The 16321-nt window shown below is 44.5% G+C and overlaps 1 protein-coding gene across 8 annotated transcripts in view; it reads right to left on the bottom strand.

Moving 5' to 3' along the window:
* Nucleotides 1-10842: 10842 nt before the first annotated feature.
* The window catches only part of SIK2 (salt inducible kinase 2), a 106715-nt gene continuing 101236 nt past the window's right edge, over nucleotides 10843-16321 (bottom strand). For all 8 annotated transcript variants that reach the window (XM_050922011.1, XM_050922012.1, XM_050922014.1 and 5 more), the window contains one exon: nucleotides 10843-15021. In XM_050922011.1, coding sequence (XP_050777968.1) covers nucleotides 14433-15021 — 589 coding nt within the window. In that variant the 3' untranslated portion in view covers nucleotides 10843-14432. The remainder of the gene's footprint in view (nucleotides 15022-16321) is intronic.

The following is a 16321-nucleotide window of genomic DNA, read 5'->3' as shown; positions in this document are numbered from 1 at the left end:
GCTTAGATTCCGTCGTCCTTTTGGTGCAGGGACCATCTTGCAAGCCAGCCTGTCGTCATTCCTCTACAGTTAGCAGACGTTCCCCTGGGAAACTGACCCATGTATAAAATTTGCAAAGGGATGGTGCTGAATCAGACTGCTGGCTGCTAATCAAAAATGTGATTCTATTAAATACATGTTACTAAAACAAGGTGAAGAGCTTTGGATGCTGGGACGTTCTTGGAGGCAGAGGATGAAAAGTGCTCTGGTTAGACCAGAAATTTAAATAGTCAAAGTGACGTGATTGTGAAGAGAGCTCAGGGTCGTTTGTTTAAGAGAAGTTTGTCATAATGTTGACTATTTAGCAACCTGAGGCATTTGGAAAAAATTGTTCTGCCTGCTGGATCCCATGGCTGATTACTTGCCCTTGCTAATTAGAGGTTTTTTGGGAAAACTGTAGTTGAGTCCTTGAATCTTGCTTGGGTGCTTGGCATTTTCCCTCTCAGGCAGCATTCTAAGCAGAAAAGGACAAAAACCTCCTGTTCCTTTGAGTCTCATTAGGATCTCTCTAAATTCAGCTCCTTCGAGGTATAATCCGAGCCAGGGTTCTCCTCAGGTTGGCCACCTTTTAACAATGGAAGTGACTCCAGAACCATCTCCTATCTCATTAGCACATCCCACCTGATAGGAGACTGTGCTGAAGCTGGGTAATTCTCTAGCCATCCTCTTGCTGCACGGGTATGAATTGAACAGACCTCATCCCTCCCTCCACGGGAAGCTCAGCATAATTATCCCTATTTTACAGCGCAGAGAGGGGAAATGTCTGAGCCACGATCATACAGTAAGTGAGTCATTGGGCAGAGCTTGGAAGAGAACCCAGGAGTCCTGACTCCCACTCCTCTCCCAGAGTGTCTAGCCTACCCCTGCTAACTCTTTTGTGAGCTAATAGAACCCGGAAGTCCTGGCTCCCAATCCCCTACTCTCACCACTAGCCAACGCTTCCCTCTAAAGGAATGTTTCTATGCGGTGGAACCCTCAAGGCAAGCGGAAAAGAGGCTGTCCAAGAAACACCTGGCGACGTGACCTTCAGGTTGATAGCAAAAAAAATGGGCTATACCTGGAACCAGTTAGAACGAATGGCCCAGGATAGAGGACTCTGGAGATCTGTTGTTGGCGGCCCATACCCCTATTGGGGTGACGGGCATGAGTGAGTGAGTGGTATACTTTCCCCAGAGGCTTGCAAGGCATTTACTGTGTCTCTGCAGCCACACACGGCCTGATCACTGCTCACTGTTCTCAGAGACCCCCTGCTGTCCCCCCCCCGCCCCCCCTGCCCGCTGGTTAGTGTCTGTGGTGGGGAGTCCTGGGCAGGGCAGCCGGGTGGGGTTACAGGGAGCCTGTTTGTTGAATTGCCAAGTAACCGTCACATGATTTTATCAAAACACTGTTCCCTTGACAACAGCTGATGTCAGCCTTGTACTTGCAAGGAGCCAGCAGCTGTGGCCCCCCTCTGCCCCCAGTACTGGGGAAAGCAAGAGCAATATAAACAGCCTAGTTTATCAGATCCTGCTGGGGCTGGGTGAGGTTCTGCCCCACTCTGATGGAAGGGCACAAAAAGCAGCAAGAGCCTGGTGGGTGCTGCCTGAGCACAGAGCGGGCAATGCAGGAGGCTGTTCTCTACCTGCTGGCAGTAAGACTTCCCTCTGAATGGTCTCCCCTTGTGTAGCTCTAGGGAGAGGTGGATCCCCTCTTCCTTTTAGCCCTCACTCCTCTCCCAGGTTAGGAGGACGGTTTGTCTGATTCCCACCCAAAGTCCCTGGGACCAGAGGTTTGAACTCCAAGCTGTGTCAAATCTTTGCAGGAGGATAGATTAAGTCCCTTGCTGTTATTGGCCTTGAGTCTGTCATCAGAGGAGACCGTATAAACAAATGAAGGGTCTGTCTGCTCTGTGCCCTGAGACACCAGACACATCCTCTGGTTGTGGAACAGGGTGTGTCCAGGGTCCTGGTGGAAAGGCACAGAGTGGAGTCTGGCTTCAGCGTGAGGGGCGATTGTGTGGGTGCATTGAGGCTGAAAGGAGTGCCAGGGAGAGTCAGGGCTGATGGTCACCAGGGTACAATTTACTGTTGTGAGTTCAGTTTGTGCTCCCAGAAGGGTTTGCTGCAGGCATGTTTTTATAAACCTCAAAAGAAAGAAGTGCACTGGATCATTTGCCCTGATGCTCAAAGGCCAGTGCCACCCTAATCTTCTCAGCATTACCGGAGGTCCAGGAACGTGCAGTGCCATTTGTATGGCTTTCTGCGTGGCATCTTCTGCAGCCTTTGGGGTTGGGGGCGCACACAGCCCTGCACAAGCAGCTGTGCTTCTTGTTGAGCTTCTCACATATGGAAGTGATTTCTGGGCCCTAGCATGACTGCCCCCAAGCCCTGGGAAGCCCCAGCAGCTATCCCACCTGGCCCTGGCCTGGGGTGCAGCTCCTGGTTCCTCCTCCAGATGGAAGCTGTGAATGGAGTTGGAAAGGGTTAAAACCTTCACGTTCTTTCCTCCTTTCTGTGCTAAATTACCTTAAACTTTCCGCAAGTGGCGAGTGCTTAGACAGATGTGTTGACATGGCAACAGGCAGCTCCAAGGAAACGCTCATCAAGTCGGGAGCCAGAGGCTGCAGTGCAATCATGACAAGGCACCTTGAGCGGGCAGAGAGGCTGCCGCTGCCCTGTCTGTGCCCTACATTGTGGCAGGGGTTTGATTAGCGAGAATAATTCATACGTCTTTCTAACGACCTATGATGCAGCCGCAGTAACATAAATGGCGCAGATGGAGCCAGGGCCTTAATTTGCTGCATTACTAATGTTGCCCTGTTCCTGCCCCAAGGAACTATTCCCAAGGAGCAGGGCTAAAGTCACATTCCCTGGATGGCCATTAAGCCAGGGCCTTGCCGTCTTCACACCAGATGGACCAACATAGCACATCAGTGTGCAACAAGCATGAAGCCAGATGTCCTGGGGGTTAGGAATAGGGGTGGAGCATTCGTGCAGATCCATCCCAACTGCCTGGACCACATTCTCAGAGAGTCAGGGGGCTGGTCCCTGCATATCCCCAGAACCTCCCCTAATACAACGGGGCTGTTGGCTCGAGCAACAGCATGGTTTAGTGGATGGGGTACGGGGAGCCCCTCAATTCTATTCCCAACTCTTAAGCAAGTCATGTCCTCTCTCTGCCTCTGTTTACCCTCCCACTCTGTCTTGTCTATCTAAACTTGAAGATCTGCAGGTCAGGGACTCTCTCCCTTGTTGCTACTATAATACATACAGTAATAAGCCCTGAGCCTCTGCAGAGGGGTGCATGACATGTTTCCTCTCCAGACTCTAAACTGGAGAATTTTGCCACCTTTGCTATTTCAAGAACAAAGTTATTTGCAGGACAGAAGCAGCAAGCACTTTCCTACTTGCATTTGACTAGTATTGTGCATAATAAGCCAGTGTAATGCTAACAGAGTGTCAACAGGCAGGAGTGAACCTGGCACCTCTGAAGCTTAGTTTATGAGCTTCATGCTGCATGAGCTGAAAGGCCACATCTCTTAGCCAAGGCTGTAGTCAACTCCTTAATCTCTAGTTGGGCTAGGTGTGACTAAAGGGGGACAGAGCGCCACACGAAGTAGGCTGGGTTACAGCAGCACTGAACTCCCTCCAAGCCCTGTATAGATCTTGGACTGGTTAATTCAAGCACCCCAGTGCCAAGAGGGTAGCATTATTAGCTCTCTATTATAAAGGACTGAACTGACATGGCCATTGTTGCAGTTAGAGTTGCTCTGGGCAGTGGGATTTGAGTTGTAGTGTGCCTGGCTTTTAGACCCCTGCTCAGTCCCTTGGACCATACCACTACAGTACCCTGTAGCCCCTGGGATCTCTTTTACAGACATACTGGATCCATCAGGGAAGAGGGCACCATGCCCTAAGGAATCCAGGAAAGGATTTATGTGGTGCCAGTCTCACAACCCTGTCTGTTCCGCACTACTTCATGGCATGCAGCACATCATTCCACCTAACACAGCAATGGGAAAATAAGATTGGTCAGGTAGACACAGCCAGTCACTGGGATGAGAACAGGCTGTCCTGGAATGAAGAAAGCAGCTGCTCAATTAGCCCTGACCAGGCTGAAACATGGCTCTGTGCCACAGGTCTCTGCTGCAGGGTTGAGATACTGCTCTGTCATTTTGCTCTTTTGGCAGCTGCATACTGGGGTGCATGGTTAGTGGTGTAGAACTGCTGTTTTTCCCATGTTGACCTACCCTTCTCCCCACCCTCACCACTTCATTGGAGCTTTGCTACTTCCAAAGCATATTTTCTGTATAAGCAGACACCTGGGCTTCCCAGAACTCTTTGCTGCAAGATGTGTTCAGCTGGGCACTGTTAAAAGGCTAATACAGACTCAGGTGGTTTCAATGTACGGTATTATTTACCTTATTGACGTCAATGGTAGCACATTCTTAGCTTTCCTTCTCCATGGCAGCCTCTAGATACAATCAGCGAAGCATTTACTAGCTACCTAACTGGGCCTAACCTTTTCAGAACTCAGCATATAATTCTCAGATAAGTAAATGTCCGTTTTTGATTATTTTGGGAACAAACCTCCCATTAGTCTTTCACAATGTGCCTCATTTTGCTCCTTCACAACCAACACCACATGGATTCTTATCAAAACACTGTAGTCTTTATTTGCTGTTAAATCAATTCAACGGGGACTGTTACATAAAACCATATTATGACATTTTCTTTACACAAAATTCCCCCATTAAATTACATTTTGGTACAAAGATTTCTTATTCAACCACCATATTTAAATAGCTTTCTAACTCTAAGTGACATCAATACAGGAGACATATTCCTCACATTAGGGGTATTGTATTGACTCGTCTTGCTCAAGACCCACAGAAAACTCAAAAATTAGGAGACACCCACATTTCAAAATGAAGATAAGATCTGCTGCAGGAATTGCTGGCTTTCCTGAATAGTTTTCCACAGAGCAAGCTCCTCCCAGAACTAAAGGAAACTGTCTGTATCCTATACGGTGCAATTTTACTGTCTCTGTTGCAGACGAAGCTCCAGTTGGGCCTGCTAGATAACCTACCACGTTCTTTGAGGTGATTGTCACAAGCTCCGGAATCTCAACTTTCATTTAAAAATAAATAAATAAAAGGGCAGGGGGTGTCCAGCCCCAGCTATTTTGGTTAGAAAAAAGCCTTGAAGATGTGACCCGAGAAAGGCAGCGCGAGGCCCATGTCGTGCAGACCTGCACAATGGACTGTGAGCGACCCCCTTGTGTCGATGCAGTGAGTGTGTGGGGCATGGGCAGTATCGCCATGTTTCTCTCTTCGCACTCTGACCTTTGGAAATAGTAGGCCGGAGGGGAGGAGCAGAGCCAACCCACAGAGTCCAACGGACACCCCTCCTTCAACCAGCTGCAGCATGCTCCTGTGGGTGGGTGCCAAGACTGCAGTCTACCAGGCTCCAGCTATTGCTGCTTCTCCCTTTGCTGCATGCCGCCTGCAAACATCGCTGCTTTGGTTACACTTGGTCACACTTTTCTGCAAAATCAGGCGGGCTAGAAACACACAGGTGTATTTAAGAAGAGTTTGGATTCTGATGTCATTGCATGACAGAGAAGAGCCCCGGGCGCAAGCCTGTGGCTTAATCCTGCCCTGCCCAAGAACATATCTGAAAACCTATGAGTGGGAGCCACGCCTGGCAGGGCGTGCATGATTATATTCTGCCCCTCTGCATAGTGTACTGAATGGTACCTCTAAGAGCAGAACTTGGGCAAGTATCACTGCTCTGTCTCCCCACCAGCTTGAGCCCTGACTGTACCCGAAAAGGTACAGGTGAACCATCTTCCCCTCTCCCAGTGCTCTGAGATTTGGGAGTTCACCAGCTTGTCTGCTGTTTTACAAATGGCCTTGCCTTTGTTTGATTAAACATGGCCCTACATAAAGCACATGGAGGCACTCAGCGGAACCATACATTACTAGTTTCATCCAGCAGCACCACTAATACACCTGAGGGGCAAAGAGGACACAGAGTAAAGTTTTTGGAATACATTTGTGCCACCTTGTTCATTTGGAGTTTTGGCTTGAAGGTGTTGTTACAGCCGCTGGTGTATTTTTTTGACCGTAACATGACGGGAGGGAGGCACGCTCCATTGGTTTGGGCTAATGTTCTCAGCAAAGACTGAAATTACTATTGAATAACAGCAGCTGCAGCATCACAATTTTAGCTTTCTTCTGCAGCCCAAGCCTGTGCTATACCATGTGATGCTGCTCTGCTGAGCACTCGGCTTCCCCTGGGCACACAGAGGGACAAGCTTTTGCCAGAAAGTTTTTGCAAAGCTGTCGCTGAGCAGGTTTTTATTTCCCGCTTTACGGAGTTTGCCCTTTGGGGCTGTCGAAGTCACTAGTTAGGCCCTGAGGGCTCTTTGCCTTGTGACTTTCTCACTGTTCTGTCTTCCCCATGGCTTTCCTGCTACTCCCCCAACCATAAGGACAAGCACCCTCTGCTCTCTCCCCCCACTTACTTCACTGTATTCCTGATAAGGGCTCTAGGGGGAATCATTTCCCAAGTTTATCTTGAATAGTTGAGGATTCAGCTGCCTTGGGAACTGTCTAGTCACAGAGAAAATTGGTAATTTTGAGTTGGTGAATGACAGGGACTGACTGGAGGCTCAGAGTCAGTCAATTTGATTTAGGGTGAAACCAATTAGTTGGTCAAATTAGATTATATAAAAACCCAATCAGCAAAACTCACACCTCCCCTCTGCAGCCTGTGCATATAGGGTGGTGATAGTCATGTGTTAAGCTGCATGGTTTGTGCACCTGTCCCAGCCTCAGCAGCATGCTGCTCCGTTAGCCATGGGCTAGGGGCTTAACAAAAAAGCAAGTGCCACAGGCCCGAGGCCCAGAATGGGAACCACTCCGCTCTACAGCAGTGACAGATTTAAAGTCTACAACTTTACCTAAAGCTGCAGTTTATACCATTGAAAGGGGAAGGCTTGGCCTGCTATTTAATGGGATCCACAGCCCTTGTGTCTAGCCCTGGAATGTTCTGAGACTGATGGAAAAGCTGTCTGGAAAAGCTACATTAGACCATTGTTGAAGTGTTGTGAGTGTTACTCGGGCCTCTGATTTGCATCATGATAACTAAGGCACCTGCTCTAGAGATGGAGAGAGGAGCTGTTCCTGTGTGGTGTATTGGCACACATGATGTTTTTGGGGTAGTCTCACATGACTTAGTCATTCTAGCTGCCTCCATCTCAGCCCCATTAACCCTTCATACACCACCTCATGCTGTGTGTACTGTTTACAGCTGTGAATGCAAGAGGTTGGGGGAAGGAGGCTTCAGAATGTAGTCAGCCCCTGCCACACACCAGTGAATGAGGGAGTGAGGGCATCACCACATGTTTTTTTAGGATGAGTATTTACAAATAGGAATACATTAAAGAGGGACTGAAAAGTAAATCTGAGAATTTCTGTTGCAAATTATGTCTTGTCTAGGGAACTAAGCTGTCCATAACCAAACCTTCATTTTCCTGTAGCCTGATTTGCTCTGAACTCTTTGGCTAACACTTCCACTCACATTTCAGGCAGAGGGCAACCCAGGCAACAGTGGCAAACAGCACCTCTGAGCCTGCATTTAACCAGATTTTGGTGCTTTCACATTGGGTGAGGTGTTGGGTTTGAAAGAGGCTGAAGCAAGAGCTGGTTTTGGGGATGCAGCTATCAGGTCTATACTGCCAGTGTATCAAGGGCTACCTTGTGTGGGATAAATATTTACCAAAAACCAGCCATCACTCCCTTCACTGTTCTAACCACTGCCTTGTAATTTCTATCAGTAGGACTACAACAAGGGTATCTAGCAGCTAGATTTAGCAATTATAAACTTCACATTCCAGTGTGCACCCATACTTAGCTGTGGAGCTCTGTTCCTTGTGATCACACCACAAACAAGAGAATCAGGGCCCTGTTACACCTGTGCACCAGCCATTGCAGCTAATGCCACAACACAGGTACACCTGCTCAGCCCTTAGAGGAACAGTCAGTTCTGAATGTGGCAAGGTGGAGAGACTTCTCAAGGTTAGTTTGTGCTCCCCTAGTAATTCTTCTTCAATGTAACTAGGACATTAATAGCCCCAACAGGACTCTTACAAAATATGATGCTAATTCTACCTAAGGTTTGTAATAGAATCTCTCTGTGGTTGTAGGAGAATTAGCAGCAGATAAAATATATCTTAGCCTAGTAGGTCTCAATGTTTTCCCTTCTATGACCCTCCTTCTAGCCAGCTGGAATCCAAGACAGACTTTTGTTCTATCTAGGACTATAGGAAGGTAGGTTAGTCACAGCTCCCTAGTTGAGAACCTATGAATAAAGCCCAGTAGATACAAAACTTGTATCCACAGCTGATGGGCAAAACATGGTCCATGGGTAATCTGCAGATTTGCAGGGCTCTACCTATGATGTTGTTTGTATATTTTCCCTACCTTAGACTTTCTCTCTATGAAGAGCCATTCCTCTGAGTCTCTTGTTTTTTTTCTAGAGCTTTCCCTGTTTGAGTATCTAAATTTCCTCTTATCAGATAGTTTTTCCTAAGTTTTCACTAGGCTGCCATGATTCATTTTTATAGTCCCCGCCCCTATCAGGGCAAACCCATGTGCTGTCCATGTGTAGCCTATAAAAGCAGCAACATCTGACCTCTCTCAGCCCTAGTGAATTGATTCGGGGGGGGGGGGGGGGCTTCTCGAGATTAATCCAACTGTAAGGCAAGGTAAAGTTTTAAGAAAAACTTTGTAGATGAATTATACTAAACCATAGTTCTCTCTGTCACACAAGATTAGAGTGAAAGGTTCAGAGAAAGTAATGAGCAGTATCCAAACAAAACTCCATATTTATTTCTTAGTGTCTTCTCTTCACTTTTAGAAAGAAAAAGAATGGCTACCCCAGCCACAGTCTCCAACTTCAGGTAAATCAAACTTATTTTGTGAGAAGAAAAACCATGTCAGTATGGATTTCAATTTAATACTCAACTTTAGACAGAACAGCTGGATGCTGCTTCTGGTTCTGCAAACAGAGCCCAGGAATTGTTTCTGACTGGCTCCTTTTGCCATTAGCTATTAACTTGTGGCTTTTGGCTGTATTTCTTTTAATGACTGTAAGTGACTATGGTGCTGGTGAAAGATGTAGGAGTAATACCCCTGCAGGGTGCAGGTATAGTCAGGGCACCTGAAACTCTCTACTACAAAGAGAGAAATTGTCTTTTGCATGCCATCTTCCAAATTGGATTGAGAAATGCAGACTCACAAATAAGGGCATGTTTCAACTGAGCTAACCTGATTTGACAGGTCAGTGCATGCTTTTGTACTGATTGAACTATATTGGCTTAGAAGGTTAAATCTGCAGTCTCTTTGAGTGGGTGTTATTCTGATAAGGGTGTTATTTGTATAATTTACTCTTAAAATGTAGCTCATTTCCATACATATATAACCACCTTTTATACCAATATCATCTCTTCCTTGCTACAAGACTGCATGGCTTTAACTATCTGTTTCTAAACCTATATAGGTAACAAGTAAAGCTTTCCATGGAAACAACTTCTGAGCCCATTTTCAATCACCCTAACCACTACTTCCCCTACCTATAATAACTGTTCAGTGGAGCTAGGCAGAATTTTCCAACTAGAAAGCTTTCCTGCAAAAAAAGAGGGGTGGGGGGTTTCTACGTTTTTTCCTCGCAGGAAAATGTCATTTGATAATTTTTTTGCAATGAAAGTTAACAACATTGGAGCTTTAGTTCTTCTACTCCGACTTTTCTAAATGTTCTCAACTTCGGAAGCTTGGCAAAGCTAAAGAGTTTCATTTTTCCTTTTGCCACGTCCACCCTGTAGATTTTTCTAAAGTTGAGGAGGTTTTAGTGAAGAAATGAAAATATGCTCCTGGACACGACTCCTTTAATTGCGTTCCGTGGAAAAAGGGGAAAACAACTATGAAATTCTGAAAATTCACAATTCTGCAAAACAAGAATTGTTCTAGTGTTCTGCAGAACAGAAGTAACTTCTAATTTTGATGTGAAATTGTTTTTCCTCTTCAAGCTGCTTTAACACTGAATCCTTCTCCTGATCAAAACCAAATGACTCCTCTTCTACAATGGGTTTGAGAGGGGAGTGGTTCAGCAGGTGACCTGTGACAGTTGGATTCTATCAATGTTAACAGCAAACCTCTATGGCCACACCTGATCTCTTCTTGTGCTCAACACTAAGAAAGATTTTTTTAATCAGGGAAGTATAGGAACTAGCATTATGTAACCTACACTAAACTGTTGCTTTCAAGTCATTTGGATTGGTTGGTCGGTGTTCCCTGAATAGTTTAGGATTTACCTATGCTTTTAGTCTCTGTTCTAAGAAACAGGTTTTGAAGAACTACTTTCCTTACTCAGTTATCTGTGTAGTCTGTTGGTGTTCCAGATGCATTAAGCCAACATTGCCTGTGCTGTGAATGGGTGATATTGAGATCAGGGCCATGCTAAATGGTTGCATGTAATACAGAAATGGAGCTATTGTGTGAGGCTATTAATACATTTTCTTCCTTCACATTTGTCTTCTGAGATCAATTATATGAAATAAAGGGAGTTTTGTTTTGTACCATCTTGAAAAAGACAGTCCAGAGAACCCAACACTGGTAATAGAAACAAGCTTATTTTTCATTTGTATCTTGGTGTCTCAGCTGCAGCCTGCCATTAGAATAACTTAAGGATAATGCTACCATGGTGCTTGCTAAGCTTATAGTGTAGAACAATTTTCGATTCCATTTTAGCTTACTAAAGATTTAAAAATGAAATGTACATACTCTTTATTTTGTATTAATACACTGTAATTGCTTTACAGAGTCCAGTATACCAGTTGCATGTAATTACTACAGATGCACTTGCCCAACTGGAGCTCACAAAACTAGTGCATTTATCCCAAAGCAAAGACTAAACCCTCTAACTCTTTAAAAAAATACATTAAAGAACGTACCACACACACATATTGCACTTTTCTCCATATGAAATTTTTACCCCATATACATCTCACCAAAGTCTCTTCAAAGGAACTGTAATACAAGATACTAAAGGTAATACTTCACTATACAGTAGTATACACAATCCTCTAATGTTAGGCACAACAGACTTGAACAAAAGCAGCCACTTCAAAGTAGCATGAATACAACGAGTGGTGCCCACAAAATAGTCTAGGGTGGCATTAGAAATGTTTGTCTATAGAAAATGACATGAAATGTTAAACAGGCTGTTAGTTGAGGGAGATCTAAGCTACTTCGTGTTCATAACATTCAAAACTCTTTAGCTCCCTAGATACCTGCATTCCAAAACTCAGCAGTTTAAACTAGTTGGGACCCTCTGGTAAAAGAAATGACTAAAATGATGGAGAGATCAAACTACAACAGTAATTCTGCTCTCTGTGCCCCTGAATCCTGCTCCATGTCAGCCTACTATGTATGGGGTGGTAGGATTTGTTGTGGAAATAGTTAAGAAAAGGGGCAGGCCATGTTTTGTAACTCAACTCCCTGTGCAGAACTGGGCTTCTGAATTGATTGTTCATGCTATGGAGACATTTCTATATCCATCGTTTGCTTCTCTTTCACGCAGCTCTCTGGGTATTCAGTCTGGCCTCGTATGTGCACAAATGTTTGCTTAATATTTTAAGTGGCCCCTTGCTGCCCACTCTCGCTGCATGTGGTCACCTGCCCTGGTGAGATGCTTAGACTCCACTGGGCTTGCCCTTTGTTCCGCTGCAGTGTTTGTTGTTGCCAGTTGCTTGCTCTCTACAAGTCACTTAAAACCTAGGGGCTATGTGAAGATTTTTACCCCTTCACACAGGCGTGTCCATGGATGAGGATGGGATGCCATTTATAAAGGTTTCTATGCAGATGGCATTAAGTCACCTTAAAACAGTCTTTAGGTTGGTGGTTCTCAACCTCCCCCAGATCAGGAGCCCATGTTACAACAGCAAAGCATTAGTGGACCTCTTTGCCATCTAGCCATAAAGAAAGGGGTAAGTGGGCACAACCTTTAAGCTGAGATTCCATGCTTCAGCTTACATGGGATTTCAAATTGCCTCCCAGCAATGGCTTTGGAATCAACGTGTAGTCAATACAAAGCCTTGATTGAACAAATCTGACTGCACAACAAGTGGATTAGTGACCAATATTACACAATGTGCTGTATAAGCACCACAGGTCAGTCAGATTTTAGCATGCTAGGAAATAAGGCAATTGCTGGCAGCAGTGCTGAACTTTTTCCTGTTTAAAGCTGACTAATATATAGTCACTAGATTTTGTTTTACCTTTGCCATGTAAATACTGTATTATTGCTCTGTGTGCTGACTGCTTATTTCTCTGAAGGAAAAAAATGGTTCTGCAGTCTGATCTTTGATAACTCTTCTGTTTATGACATGACATTAGTTGGTCAGAAAATCTGATTATAAACTGACTGGGCTTTTCTCAGTGTATCAGGAATTCTCTCTTCTGCTACCACCAATTCAGTCCAATGCCTTAGTGCTTTATATAGTGATTGTAGAACTTGCCTGTGGGTCAGTGTAAAGTGACAGCCCAGATTGGTGGGGTTGGGAACTTGCAACAAAACTTTGGTTTGAGAGCAAAGTGTCAGGCGCAAGGTTAGTGATTGTGTAGTGATAGATACAGATGGAGCTATTAGTATATTTTGCCTCTTTCCTCACTTTGAACTTAATGAAAAGGGAAAACCCTCCAGACATCAAAGGGTGTTTTTCATAAGCAGTACCTGCTTCTCTGCTGTTCTTTGTGCTTTAAAGAACCTGCATTGTGCTTTGTGTGTTCATCTGCTCACAAAGGACTAAACTCTCCAACTATGGGGTACTAGGTTCTCCTTTAATAATGTCTCTCAGTATTTCAAACACTTGAGACAACCCACATTACAGTGATTACCCCTGTCCTTTCTATGGATCCAAAGCCCAGCTGCTGCCTGACATTTTGTGAACTGCAAGGGTTTGGGGACTCAAGTGCTTGCTCAAAGTGAGTATCTGTTGAAATGGTTAATATAGCAACAGTTCTTGACACTAAATATTGCTGTAATACTTTGAACATTTCACATAGAGATGAGCAATCAAAACACTAAGGAAGTTGCATTGTATTCCACATGGTGGAACACATGCTCTGAAGTGACTTTGGCTTTAGCATGGATATAAATGGGGTACTGTCTACTTTCTTCAGGAAAAAAAGCATATAATCTGATAAAGAACCCAAAAAGGCACAGCACTATCACTTCACATGGGGTTTTTAAGCTCATTTTGTTTTGTCCTTAAGTTCTACAACCTTAATTGTCCAAATATACAAAGCTTAATAAACCACCAGCAACGCATACTGTAAATTCAAAATAGTTATTTTTAAAAAGCGACAGAGGACAGATGTATCCTCTCCAGTGACCACAGCTGCTCCAAGGCAGAGGCCTCCACAAGAGACTGTCCACAAAAAGAGCTGATTTCTAATGCTACCCTGGCTGACCTTTTTGACAATGTCATTTGCTGCAGTTGCAGACCTCCTCTTGGTACTTTCACATCTCTGTTAACTGATCCTTTACCTTTGGAGTATTCTGTACCCCATTCAGAGGCCTCTAAAAACACTGCAGTGCCCCATATCAGACCTAGCTCTCTTTTGACTAGGTCAGTGTATCATTTTGTCAAAGTTCCAGAAACTTCCCAGGATGGGCAGTTAGAAGTTTTTTGGCAAGTTTGGGGAAATGCTGTTGCTAGTAAGAGGATGTGGAGTCTGTTGGAGAAACACCTGATGTCCTCTGAGACTTACTGTGGACTAATGCAAAATCAGTAGCTTAGAATCAACATTTCAATGCCAAAGTGCAACTTTCCTTTAAATCCACCATGCACTAAAGTTTCATGAGTTCTTGATTTGCCTTCAGGTTACCCAAGTCTGAGTTGCGATGAAAAATATATTGCTTTTATTGCCAAGAAGTACAATGTATCACTCATTTAATCTCCTTTCTTTTGCAGATCTTTAGCAGGTTTCATCTGGTACTGGATGGATGCTAACAGAGTATCCAGTTTTTGGAAGGGACCCTTTTCTTTCTTTAAAACTACATCTGTAATCTCCTTCTCTGCAAACTGGTTCTTTGTTTGACCAAATTGCAGTATCCATCTCCAGCCCCTGCCACGGGGTTTGTGGCATAGCACTGACAGGATGAACCAATGGCTATGTAGCTTTTAGCCATCCCTGGCTAGTACCAGTCAGGTGGCTTTTACATCCCTCAGTAGGTCAGGGGTTGGAAAATAAGCCATGAATTTTAGGGTTGGAACAAAAATGAAAATTCAGATGCTTTTCCTTCACTTCACCTGTCTTCCATTCTTAAGTGAACACTGCAGGGTGGCTAATTCACCAAGACATAGCCACTATGTTGTGGGTCAACAGTCTCCATCATTTCACAATCAAAAAGTCCTGGCAACTCTGAAAGGGCTAATGCCTCATAGTTGGACTGAGACTCATGAGGTGCTGAGCTCCTCTGGTTGTCTGGTGATGCTACATTGCTTTGCTGGGCTGGGTTCATGGAATACTGGCACTGGTTTGGGTAGTCTGGCTCAGAAGAAGTGACCACTGGCAAATCACAAGTCTGATAGGAATATTGTAAGGGTGGCGGTGGTGGTGGCTGCTGTTGCACATGAATCTGCAATGGCAGCCCAGGTGAGCTGTGGATCTGTGATGGTGGCAATGACTCCAGCTGTAGTTTCTGATACTGGCTAAGGAAAGGGTCATATTGCATTTGTTCTGAGGAAGGCTCCATTACAGGGCTCAAGGGCTGTGCCAGGCTGAACTGTGTCAGCGGCTGCTGCTGCTGCTCCTCCTGGCCTGGAAGTGGCAGTTGACTTGACCTTGGGTATGAGTTTTCGGCTATATGCATCTGGTTAAAATAAGCCTGCAGCTGGGACTGCTTCTGGAGGAAGAGTCTCTTCTGATGCAGCCTGAATCAAGGACATCAATAGGAATTATTTTCAGTCTTTGAAATATTAATACTTAGTGAGATTTGTCTGCTAATCACTAACAGCAATGGCAGAGGAGAGTGGTGAAACGTACATTGGGTTTCTTTGAGAAAGCCAATCTCTAACTGCTAGTTGGGTTTCATTTACAACTGAACCTTGTTAATTGTCACTTTGCTAATCTGCACACTCAACATGTCTCTCCCTGCTTCTTACCAAAGGTGCAAAAGCAGAGACAATGCAGTAAGGTCTCTCATGGCTAACATTACAGGACATATTCTAGTAGACTATAAAGTATTATTCTAACCAATTAAAACTAGACTATGCTTGGCAAATAAATGAACCTTATGCACTATAATGCAGCAGGAATAATTTATTGAAAAAGCCGCACTTCGCCCCCACAAAAATGCTAAGGGTGCTGGATCATAAAAAAATTCTCATTAACTAATCAACATCCCAACTTTAACCAAAATTGTAGATAGGAGAGGCGGAACAAGACTGTTCCCAGCTCACCTAGTTTAGATAGTTTATATTTTCTTACACACAACTATGTTTTCTTTAAGATGTGAAAAAGCACATGAAGTTGCTTTGGTCAGCAACATAACATTCTGGATGGTTGTCAGCCTTAGCCCTCAAGCAAGAGTCAGTGTTACCCCTCAATTCTACAGCCACTCTTGATGCTCACTCTAGATATAAAGGGACAACGAGAAAGCAAGTGAAGATTTCAAGTCCCTCTACCAGTGTTTGTGGATTACAGACACATGGATTATGTGGATATGTCTCCCTACATCAATTCCCTGCCATTGCAGGGGCCTTGGACATTGGTGCACCTTCGTCCTGCCTGTTCTCTGCCTCTGGCACTCAAGAGTTGAGTCTCCTGACTGCTGTTATACTTTTGTCTAATTCTGGCTGTAAGGTCAGACCCCTTCTGACCTTCAACTCTGTGGCTCTTTCACACAGAAACCAGAGCCAGTTTTTAGCTGACCGTTATACAGGCCTTTGTATACCCTCACTCTTCTTGCTTTTGTATCAGTTTTCTCTAACTGCGGTTGAGCCTAGCAATTTAACTACACAGAGAAAACAGTGAAACCGGTTACAAAAAGAGAAAAAAGGGAGGGTGGAAGAGACAAAGATCTCTTCCAATCTAAACTCCGTTGTTGCTGTCGACATAACAACAAGCAAGACAGTTTTAGAGAAGACTCATTTTGAATTGATTGTCCCTTCTGATGTCTGTAAAAGCCTGGCTTACAGGAATTCCTCATGTTCTTTGTAGTAAAATTATCTG

Source organism: Gopherus flavomarginatus, chromosome 13 (assembly GCF_025201925.1).
Source record: "Gopherus flavomarginatus isolate rGopFla2 chromosome 13, rGopFla2.mat.asm, whole genome shotgun sequence".
Taxonomy (NCBI): domain Eukaryota; kingdom Metazoa; phylum Chordata; order Testudines; family Testudinidae; genus Gopherus; species Gopherus flavomarginatus.
Note: the sequence above shows the minus strand (reverse complement) of the source record. Positions and strands in the feature narration are given on the sequence as shown.